Raw genomic sequence first — 24,138 nt, 5'->3', positions numbered from 1 at the left:
TTTGGTCCTTGTGGACTTAATTATTTTTCAATTGACAGTAGATGAAATCTCTTTCGATGAGATGAATCGTGTCAATTCGGGTTATGAAAATTCGCTCCACAAGATTTTTTATAAAGTTCAATAAAATAATATCTTCCATAAATGCGTTAGTAAAAGCAGGTATGTTTAGTATACTGCAAAAAAATCTAAAGCTAACTTTGTCGTCAGGTACCTAGCGACAAAAGATATTTTGATTATCAAAACAATACCCATGCCAAATCGATTCATTCTTTTGTTTCCAGCTCGCGCGGAGCTGATCGGGCGATGTCCCACCAATGCGACATGTCCGGCGCGGGCGTCGCCTTGTGCGGACGACAATGAATGCGGCGAGCAAGTCTGCTGCGACACTTCATGCGGGAAGGCGTGTGTGGACCCGCTTTATACTGGTACGAATACTTTCATTTAGCGAGGAGCAAGAACTTGCATGAAATTTTCTGTATCTGATCAGAAGTGATCGGAACTATGGGAGTAAAACTTTAACAAAACTTATCAAGCAGACGTAAAAAGAGTGCTTATAGCCTTAAAAATATTCGAATATCTATGAATGTTAATATTTTTATGGCTGTAAGTACTATACTATTCCTATCCCTATGGACATGGAGTCGTGGGCGGACGAGTGCGGCGGTCTAAACTGCCGGAAGGCAAGACTTGCGTAAACCCACTACTGGTATGGTATAATTACCTTGGCATCATGTTAAATACTTTAGTCGGTACATACATCCGTATGGGGGACAAATGGTGCGGCGATCAAATGTGTTGCAATACCAGGTGAACGTAGACATGGCAGGCGTGATATAGACTAACAAGATCAGCTTAATCTAGAACATTCTAGCAAGTTACAAGTAGATAGGTACAGAAAGCGGAATTCAGTGTGACGCACTCACATTCTTGATGGTTGTAAGATTATGAATAACTTATACTACTACTACTTATTTTCTAGGATAGCATTGTGTCTCGAGGAGAAAAGGTTCTTCAGGTAGCACTTATACTTACTTATGGTTATAGAAATATTAAATAATTCCTTAATTTTCCAGGCTGTGAAAACATCAAACTATCTTCGGAGAGGATATCTCGAGCGCTAGCGGCTGAGAATAGTCGTGGAGGACGAGGACTCATCAAATCAGTCCGAGCTCCTCGGTGTAGGACCAGCGATGGAGAGTTCGAAGAAATCCAGTGCGATAATGAGATCGTCAGCTCTTGCTGGTGCGTCGATCAGGCTGGGTTTGAGGTAAGACTTAAAACAAGCTATCTTCTAAAATGATATCCTGGGTATTAGCTACTAAAAATACCTATAGTAGATGAGGCAATCAAATTTTTACGAGATCCAATGCGAATGCGATAATGAAGTCGTCAGCTCTTGTTGATGCGTCGATCATGCTGCATCCGTTTTCTGAGTCTTTTTTTAAAGAAAACCCCTCGCCTCCGCATTTGTCTATAGAGAGAAAACATTACCTAATCGCGTTATTTATTAAAGTGTTTCTGTTTTCTCAGGTTCCTGGGACCCGCGCCCCGGCCGCCGCCCTAGTCAACTGCACACGTAAAGCTCCCTGCGCGGCCCACACCTGTCGCATGCTGTGTCCGCTCGGCTTCGAGCTGGATGCTAACGGCTGCCCGCTCTGCAAATGCAGAGATCCTTGTAATGGCATCACCTGTCCTGGCCAGTTATCATGCCAATTGGATGAGACTCCGTGTCTTCGACCGCCATGCCCGCCTGTTCCTAACTGTGAGTTTCTATAAAAGCATGGCTTCCCTCGGCTTTCAGCTAGATTCTAAAGGATGCTAGCTTTCCAAATTCTCGGATGTCTGTAGTGACGTCAGCAATAGGGACCGTGCGCGTTGGAGGGTCTGCCATCTTGTGGTCTGAATAGGAACCATAAACATGTACATTTACACGTCACGTGTTTTCTCGTGCATAGTAGGTTCTGCCATCTTGTGGGCTACATCGGAACAATAAACATCACATTTACGCCTCGCGCCAAAAATCTGACGGCTCCTGTGCTGCCTCCTACAGTTCATGCACGCTCCCTATTGTCATTACAAACTATACGGTGTCAGGCCTTTGCATATGTCAATTTTTTCACAATTTTTATACAGTTAACTAGGAAGAGTAGGAAGTACCTACAAATAAAATAAATAAGATAGTTGGTTTGTATTTTCTTATAAACTAGAATTGTCTATAAAACTCTATTTTTTCCACAGGCAAGAGAGCAAGAAGCCTCCAGAACATCTGTCCAGCCGGCGAACCTCTGCTCATATCAGAAACCAGCCGTCCGTTCCTGTGCGGGACTGATCCTGGCAAACCGAACTGCCCACCTCTTTACAAATGTCTGGTTGAGTCAGGCAAGTAACCACTTGCTAATGTTATTTTATTCAGAAAAATATCCATACTTTCAGTAACTTTCAAGGTCATATGGAATTTAAGCCTTATCATTTCAATTCATTTTAACTTACAAACTGGTAAAACTCAATTAAGTGATGGTAACACTCAATTTATAAGTAAATGTCCGCCTGTCCATGCGAGAAACACTTATTGAAGCAAACTCCACAATGTGCTAACCTCTCTCGTGTGACAGTGACAGACCTTCAGTTTGCAATCTCTTTGAGTAAATCAGTCCGGTAACATCAAGTGAAGATGTCGAATATCCAGTGAACACAATTTAAAATTGCAGGAAACGACTACGGAGTATGCTGTCCAGCATCCTTAGCGCTACGCAAAGCCGGCACCTGCCCCGCTCCAACCACATCCAGCGACGAATGTGGCACCCCCTGCGCCCACGATTTAGAATGCCCTTCCATGGAGAAGTGCTGTGACTCCGGAGAATGCGGCAAGCACTGCGTCTTACCACAGAATGTCACCATGTGTCACCAGCAGAAGATGCTGGCTGAACTGCTGGTGGTCAGCGAGAAGGAGGGTAGAGGCTATGTACCGCAATGCGCGACGGATGGGTCGTTCGAGTCCAGGCAATGTTCGAGGAACGGATTGGTTTGCTGGTAAGTATAGCTGGCGAGCTGTTAGTTATTCCGAAACCATAAAAAATAAATAAATAATGGTTAAATAAATAATAAGGTTGGAATAATAACGGGAAAAGAAAGTTTGTGTGTTTTCCTAAAAAAAGACCAATTTATATCAGAAGGTATATAGCACCGATTATTTCAAGTCAAATTCAGAAAATGATTTTTTAATCTATGTAACAAATACATAGATTAAAAAATAATTTTCTTAAATTAAAACAAACCACGTGGATATATCAAGTATGCTTAATGCGTGTAAGACGCACTCGTATTATGAACATTCGTCTATCACTCAACGAAACATCTGTTCTTAATTCACTTTTAACCTTCCTCAGGTGCGTAGACACCGAAGGCAACAAGCTCCGCGGCTCCATGGGTCCGTCTCCCTCCGTCCAATGCACCGAAAAACCCGGCCCAGTACGTGAAGGCGGGCGAAGCCTGAACTCCTGCCCGAGAGCCCTATGTGCTGGAGTCTGCGAGTATGGATACAAGAGCGCTAACGGATGTCCCACTTGTGAATGTGATGATCCGTGTGAAGGGTACCCTTGTGGAGAGGGCGAAGAGTGTATTAGAGTCAGGGATGCGGATTGTACAGGCGAGCTGTGTACTGGATACCCTGTATGTGAGTATCCATAAGAGTTGCTGACTATAAACTCACTGTTATAAAAAGATAATTTAAACAACGACGATGGGTAACAAGCCTACGGTAGATATTATTGTCTAACAAAATGGACTTACAAAATGGGCAATTGGCATTATTGGGGAAAAGGATTTCCTTTTCACCAATAATAATTTTAATAGATGGTAAATAGTTTCTACTTTACATTTTCCCAGGTCGCCCCCGAGTAACCTACGAAAACCCCTGCGAATCCGGTACCCCATTCACCGACATCACCGACGGCACCGTGGTAGGCTGCGGCAGTGACCAAGACTGTCCTTACGCTCACGTGTGTACTAGGAGCCGACGAAGCGGGGCTGCTCTGTGCTGCCTGGATCCAAAATATGAGTCAAATTCAACTGAGACTGATCTTACAGAAGTAAGTGTGGATTTAATTTAGTTTGCCAGAAGACGCTTAATTTTAGAAGCTTTCTCGATTACGAGTAAGACTTGCCCGTACACCTTCTGTGTGTACTAGGAGCCGTATTTTGCCTTTCATCGGGTAAGATAGATTTGTATGTGGTGGTCGTGATAGGTCGTTAAAGCAGTGCAGAATATGCAATCAGTCAAAACTTTGTACTAAGTATTTATGCCTTTTGAGAAGACAACCCAATATATTCTCTCCAATCCTACAGATAAACTACGAATCCTGCGGCGCCGAGGCGGAAGCCGTGTGCGACCACAACTCCACCATCAGCTGCGGAGACGGTGACTGCGAAGACGGTCTGGTGTGCTGTTCCACTATCAACTGCGGGCCAGTATGCGTGGACCCGGCCAAGATGAGGCTGCAGACGGATAGGGTTGACGATACGCCTACCAGTAAGTGAAGCCCATATTTACGTAACATTTCAATAGAGTTTTTATCATCAGTGCCTTTAAAACCCAAAAGGATCTGAAAGATCAGTTTCATTGCTGTTAAATCAAATAAACGAAATATGAACCTTTTCTTTTCGAGAGCAACGGAAATTCGTTGAACTAGCTTTGTTATTTTGAATACCACGTCGTTGGAAAAAAAGTATTCAGTCCACCTCGTAGCTTACCACTTATTTAGAGTGGCATAGCTTACTATGGACCATTGCTTCAGTTCTTTCACATGAGCGACTGAGCGTTGTCGACTCTTTAATCACAATGAAACTTACATATAATAGAACCCTATTTTGAAGAACCCAACACTGTAGTTTCTGGAGAAAACCTCGGCATCGTGTTTATTCCATAATAGGAGCGTTCACGCTCGTGTTTTGGACTTTTCGATCCTCTCGGTTTGGTTCCTCTCGGTCCGGATCCCAATATTCTTACATTGAATGGTTACCTTGCAGTGTGCGAATACCTCCGCGACTTCGACGAAAAGATGGAAGGCACGGTAGACGGGATGAAGCTAGCCCTCCCCGCGCCCACATGCACTGCTGACGGCTCGTTCTCGCCACAGCAGTGCGCGCACGGCCGCTGCTGGTGCGTGGACTCCTTCGGCACGGAGATACCGGAGACCAGCACGAACAACGCTTCGGCTGTGGACTGTGAGAAGTAAGTTTGGGAGGACTTTTGTGGTTATTGAAGGTTCAAGTAATTGTGGCTGTTAGGAGTATTGTATTAAGGTACAAGATACAGAGGAACACAATAAAAGGAAGGGACAGAAATGTATTTCTCATTCATATCCCATAAAGGATAATGAGAGAAGGAGGGTAATAGGGACTACTTACTAAGTTAGAGGGTTAATTATTTATTGTGATCTCCATTGCGATAACAGGGAATTCCAGCAATGAGTACGAAACTGAGTTGGCGGATGATAACCTAAGCCAAATTTTTATCTTCCTAAATAAATACTTGAACCCCGATTAATGAAAAATAATATACCTAAGACTGGTAAATATTCTAAAGGCTGCCACGAATGCGACTGTTTGCAGTCATTTTGCGAAATTTAAAGAACGTTTCTCCTCATTACTATTTTTTCCTCCAGGGTTCGCGATAGCCTAGCCTGCCTGGACCTAACCTGCCGCATGGGCTGCGACTACGGCTTCGAGCTCGGCAGCAACCACTGCCCGACTTGCCGCTGCCGCGATCCCTGTGCGGGAGTCACTTGCCCTGAAGGCCGCGCTTGTGCTGTAGTCGATGTAGCGTGTGATGCGGAGTACTGCCCTCCTGTACCTGCTTGTAAGTAGTACCTTTAAGCAATCTTCTTGTGATGCCGAAAATAACGGTATAATTAATCTCTTTTTAAAACAACTTCCTCAAATCTGAAGAACATTTACTAACAAAACATTTGATAGGTTTACCCCGCAAACCCGGCCAGTGTCCGTTCCTGGTGCCGCACACCGGGGCCTGCGAGTGGGCGTGCCGCGGCGACGCGGAGTGCGGCGCGGGCGAGCGCTGCTGCGCCACCGGCTGCGGCACCGCCTGCGCTGCGGCCACACACCACTCGCCGTGCCAGCAGAGAAGGTTGCTCTTTCATTTAAAGCCGTATTTCTAAATTTTTTTGAACTATTAGAGACCTCAAAAATCGAGAAATAAACTATTAGAGTTTACATTAGCTTGCGGTCGATGTTCGCTAAATGTGAATTGAGCCGGAGATCATACCTAGCATAGTTCTATCTATTCAAGACAGTGCGGACCTTGGCTGAAAAAAAGAACGGAGTATGCTCTCACTCGCTGTTTGCTTTATGGGAAGAATAACAGCGATGATATTTATGTCACCTGTTAAGAGTAGGTAGGTACAATGAAATGGATGTCCAACCAGGCACGTCCCTAAAATTTCGACGATTCGAATATTGCTACACCACGCAGTAACAGCCTGTAAAACCAGTTTAAGTTTTGAATTGGTTGCGCAATAATTCGGTAAATAATTCAATGGATTCTGCAACGATTGTTTCATATGTTATTAGTAGTTTGACAGAACGCTCCTTAACCCATTTTTTTGGTGTCAACAGAGCTCTCGCGCTACACACGGCTGCGGAGAGCGGTAAGCCGCCGTCCTCGCAAGACGTGCCGGACTGCAAACTGGACGGCTCCTACGAACCCGTGCAGTGCCGCAAGGCCGAGAACCTGTGCTGGTGCGTCGACAGCGGCGGAAACGAGGTGAGGAAATAAATTAACAAAATTTTCTCTAACTAATAGAACTCTAAAGACTCCATTTTGATACTCCGGAAAACTACGTCAGGACCAGTTTTGGGCGATGTACTCACACAAACGGTTAGAAATAAAGCCTCCAGTGTCCAGCTGCAGGAGAGTAATTTTTTGTTTTCTTATTGTGGGGATCAGACTAGGTACGTTTTTCCAACATAAATTAGATATAAGGCAACTTTATACGTATGTTAGCAAGCCACTCACATTAAGTCAAATACTTTATTGCATTTCATGTGTAAACAGGATCTTAGGACTGAATACAGTCTCGACATTTCTACATTAAAAGTAAAGTAATCTATACATATCTCATTCTAGATCCCCGGTACCCGAGCTTTCAACTCTACGCCCTCATGTGAAGCGCCAGCCCCTTGCCCCGAAGTCCACTGCAACGACGAAGAGATCTGCGCTCACGGACGCCAGTTGGATATTAAGGGTTGCCCAACCTGCGAATGTAGAGATCTCTGTGCTGAAGCCAAGTGCAGGCCTGATGAAACTTGCGAGATAGTGCCCTTGGAATGCGAGGTTAGTAGTCAGTCATCCTCAACGCTTTGTCATCTTGCAAAGTCTGTCCCATAGTCTGCTGCAGCGACGAAGAGATCTGCGCTCACGGACGGCAGTAGGACATTAAGGGTTGCCCAAACTTCAAATGTAGAGATCTCTGCGCTGAGGCCTAGTGCTAGCCGGTTCAGATGCGAGATAAGTTATTGCATCCCTATGGATATGTTTATACATAGATAATATGTACTTTTATCATCCAAATCTCGAATACCATGTTTTCTTACACTATCCTCCTTTAAATCGGCTACACTGAGAAATAGATTTGAGCCCAGCTGGAGTTGAAGTTAAAAGCACCTACGGCTGATCTTGTGCAAAATTGTTTGTTGAACCAAGTCAAACTAGAATACGAACGTTATGAAATTGAGTTATTTACCTTTCGGTCTAATAAATGCACCTTGTGGTTCGGATCATCTCAAAATTGTCATTTTCTTCACTATTCAGGGAGGCCTGTGGACAGACTTAGGTATTCCATAAAACCGTTGAGTATTGTATCGTAAACAATTTCCAGGCGGAGTCCTGCCCCCCGATCGTCCGCTGCACCCCGTCGCCCCGCTGCCCCGAGGGCGCGCCGCTGGCGGCCCCCGGCGGCGCGGACGTGCTGGTGTGCGGCCCGAGCGCCGCCGCCTGCCCCTCGACGCACGCGTGCCGTTTCGCGCCGCATGACACAGGGGCGCCCGTGTGTTGTCCCAAGCCACGTAAGTTCATCAATTTTGTTACATAGAGCACGAAGCAAAAGAGGTCGTGCATTTCTGACAACATTTGTGTCCAATTATTTTATAGTCATCCATGGACGCTCTTTCCTGATGGGTAATTTGAGTTGACCAATCGATATCACAATCCAGGAACTCAATCAACAACTAAAGTCGCCATATATTTTGTAATCTTCAGTAGCGGAGAGTTGAGTCACATCGCTTTGCTTATCTTAAAACAATGGTATAGGCAAAAACAAGGACAAATTTCCTCTATCTTGCTCAACGACTAATTTTGCAGCTTCGTCACTGGTGATCTGTCTCGGAAGATATGATTTCATATAGAGTTACGTCCTCAATTTTCAGGAACAGTATGCTTCGACACAAAAGACGAAGGCAACTGCACTGACACGGCCGGTCTGAACGCGACGCGCTGGCACTTCAACCACGAACGCAACCGATGTGAACGATTCAAGTACAACGGCTGCTCTGGCAACCACAACAACTTTAGAAACAAGGATGAGTGCAACGCCGTGTGCCCTGGTTAGTAAATTACTACAGTAACGTAGGTGTCTAATTGCAGCTTGCAAATGATTTTAACGATTCCAGTTGCAACGATGTGTGGTGAGTAGATACTACAGAAACACAGGTGACTTGAGCGCAATATGATAGTACTTGAACCACTAACGTAATCGACATGTTCCAATCAAGCACAATGGGTGTCCGCTATCCAGGCAATCACAACAACTTTGGAAGTTAAAATGACTTCAACAATGTGTGTTCGGGTAACTGGATGTTACATCAAAACAACATGTAACCAAACGTTACAAGTACGACTGTATCATTAACGAGACAACACGGCTTCAGAAACTAATAAGACTTGAGTGCCCGAAGAGCCAGTTAAGTCTGTAATTTAACAGGTCGAAATGGAATGAACTGACACTGTCGCTTTAAGCCCGAACATTTGAGGGCAGTAGATGACTACGAACATATCATGTCCATTACATATGTAATACTACTTAGAACTATGTAGAAATACTAAAAATTGACCACTATTATGAATTATAAACCACACAACACATCTGTAGATTTGGACTGGAATACACATTATCAAAACCGAACCTTATTTTCTAAGTTTCTTATCATTCTTATCAATACTTTTTATTTCGCTAGTAGCCTACCGACCTACTTACTTACGGTGTTATCTATAAACTCAATTAGCTAATTGTTTGTTTTAATCTGTCATTTTGAATTACGTATTTGTAAGAAAGGGATAAAACATAAATTATCTAATTGAAACTTGTAAAGTTTTATGAATAAAGGGGAGACTCTTTTCTTATCTTCTAACTTACCCTTCTTCATTAAATCCCATAACAGCTGAAGGTGAAGCCTCCATACTAGTCACTGCGAAGAAATCCCACATTCAAATTGACACAGAAGGCACGTAATGTCTCATTTTTGATACGTGTTTCAAATTTGATAATATGCACTCACTTATGCACCTTGACCTGTTAACTATAATATAACCATAGCATGACGATGTCATAATAGCACGTATTACTGCAACATATACATAACTATGTGTTTTTTACAACTTACTTATCAAAACCCAGTGTTTTCTAACCCATGTCAATTTTCCTCATACTACATGCGTATAACAGTTAAGATTGCAAAAGACGGGGCTATTTATTAGAGTAAAACGGCAATACAAACTTCCAGCTCTTGCAGGACTGCAAGCAATGCTGAGTCAAAAATATCTTCAAAAATGTACTCTTTTTGGGGGTACACATTTTCTGTTATTCCCTAAACAATGTGATTAAAATTAGAGCATGTTAAATGTTTTGCACCATTATTAATAACTTTGAATCATCAGTTGATATATTTCTTACAGTATTGAGCCCGTGTGAACGACTCCGTGAGAAGAATGAGGCGGCCGAGAAGAAATACGGCAAAGGCACGTTCATCCCCAAGTGTGACGTCACTGGAGCCTGGGAGTCTGTACAGTGCATGTCGCATATCGGTGAGGAATCTTCTGTACCATACTAAACAGTGCCAGTAGGAGGAACTAGGCTCAGCACTACAACAGTGCAGAGGGCCTACCGCGAATCACTTTGACGTTCGTTTGTCTATTTGCCACTTTATTCCTGGAATATAACTGGATCCAGTGACTTAAGCATATAGGTATAGAGTTGGACCAAGACAAGTTTGCAACGATTTTGATTGCACATTGATTGCACACTCAGTGTAAGTGTTATTTAAACGTCATAATTTCATAGAAGTTTGACGTTTATAATAACACTCGCACTTCGTGTGCTATCAAAATCGTTGCACACTTATCTTGGTCTGTCTCTACCAGCAAGAACCACCTGCACAATTAACAGATACGATTTGCGCGTGCGTCTGGAGCAACTAAACGTGCCGAGCAGTAGCTCACGTCCACAGTTTTGGTTATTTGTATCGTGACCTAGCGCGCGCGAATCTACATCGAATTTTCCATATAGGCAACTGGTGATTGAGGTCACAATGCTATCTCTTTCATTCCTGGTTGGTCTTAACGAGGGTAATAAGGATAGCATTATGACCTCAGTCGCCAGTCGGTATGGCGGTAAGAATAGTCGCGCCTTTACTTGCTCCAATTACAAACACCTTGTGCAAGCACTATCGCACAACAATTGCAATATCTTGATGCCTCTAAAGTGCTTCGCACATCTTAATTGATTTTAGAATCCTACATCCTAAAGGTGTAACCGCGTTTAGCAAGTGAGCATTACGTCTGAGTGCAATAACGAAGAACATTTTTTTTAAAATCCTAATTACGACGACTGAATTAAGTGAGGTCCGTGAAGCGTTATAATCATATTCTACGTCATGTTTTCATTCCCAGGTTAAACGCAGTACTTTAATTTATGTTTTCTTCGTTTTTAGATGTGTGCTGGTGCGTGAGCGCCCGCGGCGAGCCGCTGAAGGGCTCCCTGGTGCGCGGGGCCAAGCCGTCGTGCAACTTCCGGCAGGCGCGCAAGTGGGCCAAGCGGACTGGAGACGACGAGCGAGCGCGTGCCGACGAAGGTATCCACATACAGTTGTCAGAGTGCCCTATTGATTCCTCGAGTAAAATTACGCCGTTGTTTCACAGACAACAATTCGCAGACGGGTCCTTTAGCAGAGTAATGTTTGGCAGCATTTCATTACGCAGAGTAATCGTTTGCAAGAGTAATGGATGTTAAGTACGTAGGCATTTTCCAGGAGTCAATATCCATTGTGTGTATTTTGCGCGACCGGGGTACTGGTAGGCATTTTCCGTATATTGCTATTCTCTGGGTTGTGCCTATTTTTCGTGAAGGGGAGGAAGGGTCTCCTTAGCGAAACCCAGAAAAAGTATCAAAGCGTTGAGATTATATCCTTCCTTCCTTTGGACACCTAAAATACTTAGTTCTACTAATTAACTATCTAGCAAAATATGTCCGATGGTTTAATTGAATTGTTTAGTTAGGTAGCTAAGGCGTCAAGCTAGTCAAACAGACACAATATGACCAAATGTTAAAATTGTATCTTACAAAAAAGGATTGGTAACTAAAATAAATACTTTTCAACAGTTCTAGAAGAGCTCATTAGGCAAATGACTGCGTTCCGCGTCGAAGAAATCGAAGAGTACGACGAAGAAGAAGTACTTCGTGATGAACCCGTCGAGCCCAGGACTGTGGAAACATTGAAGCCGATGGAGAAACTCGAGGTTCAGGAGAGCGAGCCGAAAAGCAAGACCATCTTCAAGACCAAGTGCCAGATGCTACAGGATGAGGCTGAAAATAGTAAGTAATTTTATCATGAGAACAGAATAGAATAGAATTTATTCAGGACATTTGCAACAAAAATTTAACTAAGTAACACGTGTCACAAAAACACTCCCAGTCAGCTTGTCATCAAGGTAACTTTTGGATAACTGTCGTGGAAATGGAATCCCTTTCAAAGAAACGTGACATAGTAATTAACAACAGTACTACAGCATTTTTGACTAGAAATGAAAGATGATTCATGCATACATACATCGATGTCTAAAGTTATAAAAGATAATTCAAAAACAAAATATCGAGCTGCTAACAACAACACTTCAAAACCATGCGCCTAGAGCTGGGAAAAGCTAAGAAAGTAAATTGTGAAACGTATATGACAGAATTACAGATATCAGATTGAGACGTTAGTAGAGACATTACAGACATACAAGGCGATGGACTAGAGTTATTTCAAAAGAGCTAGCCTAAGCTAAACACCAGTCACGGTGCAATCAGCTTTGATTGTTAGAACGACTAAATCCTTAGGTCTCGGTTTCCGTTTGACGCGGTCGTTTCGCCGCTTAATACCAAAGAAGTTGTGGGGTTTATTACTTTCCCTTGATTCCTCCGTCTTGTTTCCAGACGACGGCCCCCCGGTGCGCTGCCTGGCGGACGGCTCGTTCGCGGCGCGGCAGTGCGCGCGCGGGCGCTGCTGGTGCGTGGACGCGGCCGGCCAGCGCCGCGCCGCGCCCGTGGCCGTGCCCGGCGAGCCCGCTGCGGACCCTTGCTGTGAGTTTACTTTTGGAACTTGTAACATAAATATATTAAATCCTCTACTGACACACAATCGTATTTTTTCTACTCGTCGACTCTAATGGTTGAATTACAGTTTCGTATACCAAGCTCTCAATACTCAACCATAAGATTCATTTCGATACGCTGTAGTCAACTATAAAAATATTACCAATCACGTGCCGGCGCGCTCCCATAAAAGACTAAACGGGCGCAGGGCGCGAGGCGGGATACTTACAAATTTTCATTGATTATTTAGATTATTATATAAAAGTATTGTATACAATATAATCAAACTTCAATCTTCAATCTCGTACCAGTCGTACCGTGTTTATGCAACGAAGCTTGCAGAGTGCCATTTCGATTCCTTAGTGGGGATTCTGTCAAAATGGCATAGCCATAAGACGAAGCACATTACAATTTATTAGATAATTCTATGGTCACTGACCATGACCTATGTATTCGAACAATAAGTGAAGAGGCCATTTCATCCCCCGTATGAACACCGCCTGAGGCTCATCGAATAAAAATGGCATTATCTTTCCAGTACCAAGCCAAATTGAATCAGCGTCCCTAGAACTGGAAATCATCGGGACTGACGCCGCGGCGGCGGAGCGAGCGCGGGCTGCCCTACAATCACAACTCGCTTCCCTCGGTGCTCGAGTGCCGGTCACAGTGTCTAAAGACCGCTCTGCCATGAAGCTTAGAGCTGTGCTGGCTGGACCCAGGGCTGTGGATGTCGTCTATTATGTTGAGAATCTGGTAAGTCGAGATTACCTTTGGTTATATCTCTATTATACATTAGGGTTCCTCTACATGATGGCCCAGCGTAGGCGAGTCTAAGGGACGCAGCTATCCGGTGCAATGAGGTAGCAATATCACTTGCTCCCTCTAACGCATAAATTCGTCCCTTGGACTGGCCTACGCTGGGCCATCGTGTAGAGGAGCCATCAAATAATAATATAGATGTCTTTTATTTGATAGCTAATTCAATAAGTCAGTGAAATTCAAATATGCCATTGTCTTCTAGTCATAGAACAATGAAGGCTTAATAACTTAGTTGGAATGTATCTCTCTCTCCCTCTCTATGCAAGCTGGAGCTGATTCGCCTTGCACTTTTTACCAATCATTAGTTCAATTCCCGAAATAATTAAGATTTAACGTCTTAACTGTTGATTCCAACCCATAATCCTATGATTGTTTGAGGGTCACGTTTTTTTAATATAAGTTTTTTTAACTGTGCGTATGAGTAGCAAACGCTCATAAGGCCGCTTACCATCAACGCATCAACGGAACGTGTGCTTGCTTGCCATCCTCCTGTAAAAAAATTATATTCTAATAGTGTTCGTCCTCACAGGTGAAACAGGAGAAGCTGTCAGGTGTGAACAAAACATCGGCTGGCGCGCTTGGCGCTGACGTCATCCGCAGCGAGTACCGCCTCGCCGCGCAGGCGCCGCTCATGCAGCAACGGGAGATACTCAGCGAATCCACGGTATGTTCAAACTACCCTAATACCTGCCCACGGTACATGCCCTTATATAGAGAAGAAGACACGCGCGGAAATTCGCCTTTTTAAGCGCTTCACACACCTTACTTAATGATCCAGCAGCCATATCGTCCTCAAAACGACGAAGATTGACCTCCCTATATAGGTGGGGAGCGACCCGCGACAGCCGTCGCAGCCGGAAGGCGGACACGAACACTCATACCTCCCTCCAGGGAGGTATCGAAGGACATCCATCCATACTTGATGATGCAGCAATACGTAAAAGTGGGATGCAGATATCTCTACCACGTATAACGTGTAGCTGCATCCCTGTCGTCAGTTACAGAATTAACTGCGCGCTTTACACTGTAGATACCAAGCAAACGAAGGCTCTGAATGTCAAACGATAGGGACACAATTGTGGGAAGTAGTGGGAACTTTTTCTTTTGGTGAGAAGAGATAGTAAACCTTTGTTGGAATGTAATGTATATCGCGTGACAAAGAAGCGTTTGCCCTTTAGATTAAATAATTTCTGCCTGTTTGTTTTTGAGTTGGACTAATTTGCAATAAGTATTTGATAAATGTTTCTATTATTCCACAGGTGTCAGCAACGACATCATACCACACCGCGCTGATCGTCCTTGCAGCGTCTTCCGCCTTCATCATCAGTGTACTCTGTGTCCTGGTGATGCTATACCGAGGCCGGCTACAACGAGAGCCTCAAAAAGCCGAGCGTTTCTTACCCCCCGCTCCGCCTGTCTACGTTCTGTCAGCCGATGAAAAAGCCGAACTAGCAAAGGCTTTACACGCCCCTCCACCGCCAATACCCCCACAAAATGATCACACTAGAATTTAGGTGCTAAGTCTGACTTGTTTTTGTTTTTGGGGTGGTTTACGGTTGGTACGGTAGTGGTTATCGTACAGTACTGAATTTAAGTGGTACTTAGGTAACGTTAACATTATATAATAATGGTGAATGATACACGAGCGTACACTCAATAAATAAGCATGTGTAATAACATTAAAGATTCTATTTCTATACAACGCGGACCGTCCGTGTCACACTGATCCAGACTCCAGTCCGAACGCATGCGAATCAAAGGCGTTTTTGTTTAAGGTGCGCGTGTTTCGCGTACGTTTACGCATGCCTAAAATACGCACGTGTATCGTACCTAATATTTAAGGAATCAATGGTATGACGTTACTAAATAAAAAACAAACTTTCAAACGTTATTAATCTTCAAACCTTTGAAATCCACTTGGACCATTAGTAACTTGGTAGATTTTTTCTTGCTCGCTAGATATTGATTAATCTGTATTCGTAATCTGTGGTAATATGAAAACTGGCACTTGTCATTTTGCGCTCTTTCATTTCTAGTGCAGGTAAAATGAGATAAATAAAATGGGGTCCAAAAAACATGTCTAGAGCGACTACTGTATCGTTTTCTCTGCTGCCAAGTCGATTGAATCGAGATTCGGCCTTGCATTGATAGTATTGTAGTTTTAAGTTTATTTTAAGGTACTTTAAGGCGCATCGCGCATGGGCGTTCGTCGGAGGTTCGACGCACGCCTGTACGCATCTTAGTTCCGCTAGTTGAGTCCCGTTTTTTCTTAAGAAACATCTATGGAATCGATATTTAATATCAACAGGGTCTACAGCACACAGCACTAGTTTAACAAAGCACATGCTGATATAAACCCCATTAAAGGATGTTTATCGTTTACCCAACTCATTGAATAAAATTCAGAACATTCTGATGTGAGATGGGTAGGTGTTATTTCATATTAAACGAATTATTTCACCTCTTTCATTCGCCAGTTGTAAATGTATCGAGTGAAAAGGATGGCTGAATTTGTTTATTGCCAACCAAATTAAAGATCGTGGCTCGACGTAGAACTAATCTAGTCTTTTTCTTTCTTCATCACCTTTATTGTCACGAAAATGATCATCATGTCTTGCACCAATTTTGTAAATAACTGTAGTTTAATCATCAGAATTGACATGTCTGTAAATTGGTTGTTGGATACAGTGAATACCCAGTTGTACCTACTGTTTTTATTGAGAGCAATTTAAGAGATTATAAATCATGAATTTATTTGAATGTAATAAGTATAATAAAGAAATAATTTTGTAACAGTTATTTTTTTACGACACCAATACCTATCCCCCATAAAAATCTAGGTATAGGGAAGAGTCACTCATCGGTGCATGAAAGTTCGGCTGTAAGGATAGCTGTACGACTTATCCAATAGGGGAAGAAAACTAGGTATAACAGGTAACTTCCTAGGTTTTGTGGCCAGTGGGGTAGCGTGAACTAATCTAGATGTGGGCGAAGTTGCATCTGCGAGGCCCTTTTCTTTCTATATGTGTATTCCCAAAGTAATAAAAAGCGGCCAAGTTCGAGTCGGACTCGCGCATGAAGGGTTCCGTACCATTTATGACGTATTAAAAAAAAATCTACTTACTAGATCTCGTTCAACATTTTACCACTTAGGACACACATTTTACCACTTTGGAAGTGTCTCTCGCGCAAACTATTCAGTTTAGAAAAAAATGATATTAGAAACCTCAATATCATTTTTGAAGACCTATCCGTAGATACCCCACACGTATGGGTTTGATGAAAAAAAAAATATTTTTTATTTTATGACTTATTAAAAAAACTACTTACTAGATCTCGTTCAAACCAATTTTCGGTGGAAGTTTGCATGGTAATGTACTTATATGATATATTTTTTTTAGATTTTTCATTCTGTTATTTTAGAAGTTACGGGGGGGGGGACACACATTTTTTCACTTTGGAAGTGTCTCTCGCGCAAACTATTCAGTTTAGAAAAAAATTATATTAGAAACCTAAATATCATTTTTGAAGACCTATCCCTAGATACCCCACACGTATGGGTTTGATGAAAAAAAAATTTTTTTTTTAATTTTTATGACGTATTAAAAAAAAACTACTTACTAGATCTCGTTCGAACCAATTTTCGGTGGAAGTTTGCATGGCAATGTATATCATATATTTTTTTTAGATTTTTCATTCTGTTATTTTAGAAGTTACGGGGGGGGGGGGGGGGGGACACACTTTTTACCACTTTGGAAGTGTCTCTCGCGCAAACTATTCAGTTTAGAAAAAAATGATATTAGAAACCTCAATATCATTTTTAAAGACCTATCCATAGATACCCCACACGTATGGGTTTGATGAAAAAAGATTTTTTGAGTTTCAGTTCTAAGTATGGGGAACCCCCAAAATTTATTGTTTTTTTTTTCTATTTTTGTGTAAACATCATAATGCGGTTCATAGGATACATCTACTTACCAAGTTTGAACAGTATAGCTTTTATAGTTTCGGAAAAAAAGTGGCTGTGACAGAATCGGACAGACAGACGGACATGACGAATCTATAAGGGTTCCGTTTTTTGCCATTTGGCTACGGAACCCTAAAAAGGAGTGCCTTTGCGAGGCCCCCTTAACACGTTAGCTGCCATGAGCATCACCGGTGGGATCACTAAATTTGTATGGGGCGTGGGAGCAATACGCTCTAGGTGAAGTATGGTTGGCCTAGCCAACATGTTAAGGAAGCGGCTGTGGGCAAGAGGCTATTTGGCCCACGCCTAGCCTACCCCACTGCTTGTGGCTTTGGAAAGTTCCAATTAAGGGTTTCTGGTACTCGGGAAGCTAAATGTCGAAACTTGTTGCACTTCAGCAACAGCAAAAAGTGTGTAGGTAATAGCAACAATGCCCAGATTCCTAAGCTACTTGACAACCAAAGACCTTAAGGAAAATTAATAAAATTTTATTCCCGACAGCTATGTATAATTATTATAATATGTATAATATGTAGGTGGAAGTTACCTTAGCTGCATATCAAAGAAGTCATCTAAATCGCGGTTGTACTGGACGCTAGTTATAAGTGCAGACCTAGTTAACAAAAGACTTCATATTTATGGACCCATGGTACAAAAGTTACGAGAAGGGTACAGCTTCTCGAAGCAATTATTTCCAAAAATATTTACTTTACCAAAAAATGGTTGTTGAAGACCCCTTATTTTGAAAGACCTATCCAACGACACATCACCAACACACCACCTCCTAGTGAGTATTATATTCTTTGCACACCACACTGTAGTGTTAAAGCGAAAAAAAAAACACCCCACTTTACATGTAGGGAAGGTACCTTAAAAAAATTTAGTTGTAGGCTTTTAAATGAAAAAATTGGCGCGGTGCGGTGCGGTAGTCTGTTATGGCCACGGACCTAGAAAATGTGGCAAACGTAGTGATTATATGCTCTTTGAATGTGGCAAGCGACTAAAGTGCCAATTACATCCACACTTTATCAGGCCTGATATCAGACCCGTATTTCGGGCTCGAAAAAGAATATTTATCCATTTCACCAAATATCAGCACATCGTTTACAAGATTTGAAATGTAAAAAAATAGTTCATATGCAAAAATGTCAAATATTGAACATTTTTGGCAATTAGAGACAAAGTATTTTTTACATTTCTAATATTGTTAATGATGTGCTGATATTCGTGAAACAGAAAACGATAATTAGGTCCGAAATCGGGACTAATTTCGGGACCGAAAACGGGAGGGGTGGATATAATTGGCTCTAAAGTGGGACATTTTGCTGGGAAATGCCATAAATAGTGTTCTAAGTCATCTTATTACCATAATTTAATCCTTATAACTACATGAAATAGCAAAATATAATTATATAATTAGAATTTTCAAATTTCATTTTATCATTACAAGCCGGTAAACTTTTAAGTCGAATGAAAAACGCCATAACGCATGACAGTTCAAACGTCATGTGAATGACACTTCACTGACAGTCCCAATCTGCCCTAGGAAAGGACTTCGTTTTCACTTCTCTTTCAGAATGAATCAAGAAGGCGTTCTGGCTTGTTGCGCCGTTTGCTATCAACATACCGTTAGGAGATGTTCGCGTTGTCTCAGTATTTACTATTGTAACACGGACCATCAACGCCAAGATTGGAAAAGACACAAACCCGAGTGCGTGCCAAGAACACCAAAACAAGGTCCGAGAAACGAAAAGATTGGCGGTGTTTCGACATCTACGACAGAAGCAGTGAGAATAGGGGAGGTGAAAGACGACGCGCCTCACGGCGGGTCTAGCTGTGAGCCGCAGAACGTTTCGACACCCGACGCAAGTGCAACAAGTGATACAAGACGTTTGAAAAGTTCAAAGAAAAAAAACGCGAATAAAGAAGGTAGTGTTAGTGTGAGTAAACAAAACGCTGTGGGTACCTCGGGGGTGAACTCGGGCGCTGTCCCTAAAAATCGGAGCGTGATATCTAGTGTTTTGTGTGCTAGCAAGGATAAGGACAAAGTGAATAGTGCCATAACTTACGAAGGATCGTCAGAGCAGGAGATTCTAAGTGAGTCCGCGCAGCAACTTAGTGCTGTGGAGTTTTCAACAGCTAGTACAACAGTGAAGGCTCCTAAATCTGAGTCAAACATGTTGGCGGTGGCTGGTTACTCCGGGGAACAAGTCCCTATGAAGGAATATCCTGAAGGGACAGTGAGAAACAGTACTGCCCCGTTTGGACAGCCACAGAACAGTTTCTACATGGACCCCAGTGACCAGTGGTACAACATATGCCAGCAAGTGATAAGAGACATGACACAGTTTGGAGTGTGTGTTTTGGACAATTTCCTAGGGCAAGAAAGGGGACATTTAGTGAGAAATGAAGTGTTAAAAATGTATAGATCAGGTGTATTTCAAGTAAGTATGCATTTTTTTACTATGCTGTTACTTCACAATTTGTTAACTATGAATTTTTTTTTCATGCATAAACATTGTTATGTTGAACTGATTGGTATAATTTACTTTGAACTTTGTTACCAAACCAAAATAGAGCAGGGCTGGCATGTTGCTAGGCAGAAAAATGGCAGTGAACCAAGATTTCAACTGTTTGTTTACATGCTAAATGTCATTCTTTCATGCAGTTGTTAGTGAACTCTATGCCCCTTACATAAGGTTGTGAGTAGCAAAACTGTAACTGTCAAAAAATCCAACAATAAAAATGTTAAAGTAGGTAATTAAAAACTTAATTAGATCTTACTCTTAGGGCTTATCTCTCATTTATGACATTATGCTGCTTTTCTCATCTCAAATTGTTTGCCAATGCATCTAGAATTTTTTTTTTAGGATTTTTTTGAAACTATAGGCTGCATACAATTATGCAGCCTATAGTTTCAATAGAAAACCAAATCAGTTGTCATATGGTTGTTGCCTATTGATAAAGTAAATTATTTCACAATGGTCATGAATTTTGATTTACACATATACACTGAAACAAAACATAAAGATCATACATTGTCATTGCACTTGGTTATTCTGCTATGTGATCTGGTAATTTTTTAGAAAAGAAAACTGTAGGAATTTATAAGTACAGCAATGACATGCCTTTATGCATTCAACTAACTTTAAATCAACAAAACCTAATTACAAGGAGATGGATTAATTGTAACATCACTGTCTCGGTTTTACATACTAACTTTTTAAGTTAAGATATTTGTTCCGGAGTCATGGGTGTTTCTATGTATTTAAGTATTTATAAATATTTATATATTATATATATCGTTGTCTAAGTACCCTCAACACAAGCCTTATTGAGCTTACTGTGGGACTTAGTCCATTTGTGTAATAATGTCCTATAATATTTATTATTTATTTATTTAACTTAAAAATATATCGTTTCACACAAAGACACACACATTCTATTAATTGTAACTTCATAGTAACAAATCATTTTGATATAAATTTTTTTTTTCGTCCATCTGGACAGCATTTTGATGTTAATAAAAGCACATTCCCACTATGTTGTAACAATAGTAATCATATTGTCCACGTGAACACCTCCAGTTAAATATACAAACCATGACAATATACATATGCAAGCCATGTACAATATACAAGCCATGTTTTTGGGTATTTAAGTGGACTTGTGGACTGTTTTCTTTGGTTCTGTTTTGCAAACTTACCTCCCACTTGATGCAATTAGTGTTATTTGAAAGTTTGCCAAATAACACTTATCTTATCATTATCGGTTACAAATGAATTGTTAGATAGATCGATAAATCATTTATTTGACAGCTGCAAAAACACACAATATAAAGTTTAAATTATCATAACAAAAACACAAATTATTACAGTAACCAAATAAAAATGGCACAAAAGAATATTGTCTGGGAATTATATTATGTTCAGAATCTCTATGTGAATCTCTAATCTCTTTTTAATATCCCTTAGATAATGTTGAAAAGCAAAAAACAATTTAAAATGTTATTACTTACTCTTCAAGTTATGTACTTTCATATTTTTTCATTTTTCATATGTATATATGTAGTTAAAAATGTTAAAATTGTGTGATGTATATGGGCACTCACATCACAGGAGAACACTTTTTTTTCTTATTAATTCCAAGTCATTTGTGGATTACAACTATTTATCATTTATTAGAAGTTTAAATTTGACCGTCTTATCAACCATTTGCGGCTTTTACCTGCCACTCCAAGGTCTATGTCAAGGTGTTTAAGCTATCTGCTAGTATTATCATATGTATAAACATTTAAATATGTAAGTAAATAAAGCTGGGCAGCTTTCCTTGCCTGTACCTGCCTACGCCCATGATAACACCCAACTCTTGCTCCACGGAACGCCAAGTAAATGTAGGGCGCCATTTTTCTGTTTGCCGGGCATCTTCGAGGTTTATATGTAGACGAGTATGTAGATTAAGGATACTTGATGAACGTTATATGTAGCTAAAACAATACAAATCATAAAAATATAAATTATAGGAATGTAGTGAGGTCGACTGTGAACCTTTCCAATTCAAATCTGACTGACGGTTCCTCTCAGGGTACCAGCCCTTTTCGGGCTGTCATCAGAACCAGCCAGGAACCAATCCATTAAAGCAGATGTTCGGGTTATTTAAATAAAAGTCACTGTATCGCAGTCAAAGACACTCAAGCATAGACTATTTCAATACTTGACATTCCATCAAACGCAGCCATCATAAGAGATGGTCTGCAACACGGCCATTCTGACCTTCCACACATCCTCGTGGGAAGAGTACTGTGCAAGTAAAAAACGCTGCAGGAACAATAGGCCACTTGGCTATCCTAACCACAATCATATTAAGTGCAAACAGACTTTATATACATAAGTAAGTAAGTAAGTAAGTAAATATTCTTTATTGCACCACAAAGAAAACCAATTTAAAAACAGATTTACAATGTAAAGAAAGGTAGCAACATCGCTGTAAGCGATCTCTTCCAGACAACCTTAGGGTAGCAGGATATAAAGAACAGTAAGTTTATAAGTTATATAAACACTTATATACATAGAAACCATCCATACCTCAGGCACAAATCGTCAGGTGACAAGTAAAACTCAATATTGAACCATATTGCTACTAAAATAAGGTTGATTTTTGTTTAATTATTTATTTAGTAATTAGTGAGTTTTGCTTGTCACCTGACAAAATATTTGTGATTAACACTTAAAATGCTCTCACCAGGATTCAAATCCGGGACCTCTTACATCATAGGCAGGGTCACTACGGACTAGGCTATGAGGCCATCAAAACATTTATGAGATAGGTATTTAATTGAATACGAAAATAGATACAATTTTATGCATAATATTTTCCTGTGTATTGTTTAATGCATGATGCACACATCACATTGATGATTGATTGAGGATATGATATATGCCTAATTACCTATCTATTTTTAGTAGGCTTGCTTAACACAGGTATATAATTCAACGAAGCCACGCCGTTTTGACGCCTAACTAGTGTTAGTTTTAATTTTATGAAATGTACATGTATGTTAGTCAGTAGGCGGGTCCACACAGAGCAAACATACGCGCGAGGCTATTTCCTGGGGCACAACACGGCCAAGGCACGTCTACACTTTGTGCCCTTCTAAGGTATTTAGCGCCTTAAATTGGTATTTATAATATGGGCCTTGTTGTCTGAATCAAATAAAAAAAAAAAGTAATAGTAATAATACCTTACTGAAGGATATTTTATTGCTGACAAATTATTAGTGTTGTCTTAGTCTAATATAAATCCAAGTAGGATTAATTATTTAGAATCCTATTAAATTCAGAGCCTTATTTAATAATACCCCGCTCCAGGGTGAATAATCAAAGTTATAAATACAACAATTTTATGTATTTATAACTTTGATTATTTATTTATACTTTATTGCACAAATTTACAAAAAAGAGTAAGGGCGGACTTAACGCCTTGAGGCATTCTCTACCGGTCAACCATTGGGTTAAACAGAAATAGTTTGGTGCAAGATTGTAAAGAGTAGATATGGAAATAGAAATCGAGACTACTATGATACTATACTTACACAAATATACAATTTGGCCACAATCTTACACAGATCGACCTAGCCCTAAACTAAGCAAACCTTGTACTATGTGACGAGGCGACATACGTATATAGATAAATACATACGTATATACAGAGAAAAACACCCATGTCTCAGGAACAAATATCTGTGTTCATCACACAAATAAATGCCCTTACCAGAATTATGGTTAAAGAAATTTATTTTCTCAAAAGAAATTTAACATTTCACTTAAATAGAGAAAATACAAGATAATACAAAATATGAGTGAGCATGCAGGTAATTAACAAATTAAAATAACTAATAACTAAAACTAGAACATGTCATTTACGAGCATTACATCCAAAAATAGGCACACGAACATGCTCAATAAAGTAAAGCTGTATAATATGTACTGAATATAAAATAAACATGTGGGTATGTCCAAATTAAATACAAGCTGCTTATTTTTCACTAACTAAAAACTGTTGCTCAGTAATTTTATCACTTATACTTTAGCCGTATTGCACTTTGAACTCTAAACACATACCCGTTGAGTTGAGTGACAATATTTTACTTAATAGTGCAATATCTTTTGTTCCCATGTGGAATGTTTGCCAGGGCCGTATTTAGATATTATG

At 40.8% G+C, this 24,138-nt stretch overlaps 2 protein-coding genes across 4 annotated transcripts in view; both read left to right on the top strand.

The window, feature by feature from the left end:
- Positions 1–16,253, top strand: part of LOC133528233 (uncharacterized) — a 140,023-nt gene extending 123,770 nt beyond the window's left edge. For 2 of the 3 annotated variants that reach the window (XM_061865513.1, XM_061865514.1), the window contains exons 3-25: positions 282–425; positions 1,074–1,267; positions 1,531–1,762; positions 2,239–2,379; positions 2,709–3,030; positions 3,387–3,673; positions 3,886–4,088; positions 4,345–4,528; positions 5,026–5,230; positions 5,664–5,857; positions 5,974–6,142; positions 6,631–6,778; positions 7,142–7,348; positions 7,893–8,079; positions 8,440–8,616; positions 9,451–9,513; positions 9,965–10,093; positions 10,999–11,139; positions 11,667–11,879; positions 12,483–12,629; positions 13,180–13,394; positions 13,990–14,124; positions 14,720–16,253. In XM_061865513.1, the coding sequence (XP_061721497.1) occupies positions 282–425; positions 1,074–1,267; positions 1,531–1,762; positions 2,239–2,379; positions 2,709–3,030; positions 3,387–3,673; positions 3,886–4,088; positions 4,345–4,528; positions 5,026–5,230; positions 5,664–5,857; positions 5,974–6,142; positions 6,631–6,778; positions 7,142–7,348; positions 7,893–8,079; positions 8,440–8,616; positions 9,451–9,513; positions 9,965–10,093; positions 10,999–11,139; positions 11,667–11,879; positions 12,483–12,629; positions 13,180–13,394; positions 13,990–14,124; positions 14,720–14,974 (4,292 nt within the window). In that variant the 3' untranslated portion in view covers positions 14,975–16,253. The remainder of the gene's footprint in view (positions 1–281; positions 426–1,073; positions 1,268–1,530; positions 1,763–2,238; positions 2,380–2,708; positions 3,031–3,386; positions 3,674–3,885; positions 4,089–4,344; positions 4,529–5,025; positions 5,231–5,663; positions 5,858–5,973; positions 6,143–6,630; positions 6,779–7,141; positions 7,349–7,892; positions 8,080–8,439; positions 8,617–9,450; positions 9,514–9,964; positions 10,094–10,998; positions 11,140–11,666; positions 11,880–12,482; positions 12,630–13,179; positions 13,395–13,989; positions 14,125–14,719) is intronic. The other variant, XM_061865515.1, reaches the window with a different exon arrangement.
- Positions 16,254–18,949: 2,696 nt separating this feature from the next.
- The window catches only part of LOC133528235 (egl nine homolog 1), a 37,657-nt gene continuing 32,468 nt past the window's right edge, over positions 18,950–24,138 (top strand). The window contains exon 1 of the mRNA XM_061865520.1: positions 18,950–19,871. Coding sequence (XP_061721504.1) covers positions 19,005–19,871 — 867 coding nt within the window. The 5' untranslated portion in view covers positions 18,950–19,004. The remainder of the gene's footprint in view (positions 19,872–24,138) is intronic.

This window comes from Cydia pomonella, chromosome 19 (assembly GCF_033807575.1).
Source record: "Cydia pomonella isolate Wapato2018A chromosome 19, ilCydPomo1, whole genome shotgun sequence".
Lineage (NCBI taxonomy): Eukaryota > Metazoa > Arthropoda > Insecta > Lepidoptera > Tortricidae > Cydia > Cydia pomonella.
This window is presented reverse-complemented; position numbering and strand designations above follow the sequence as displayed.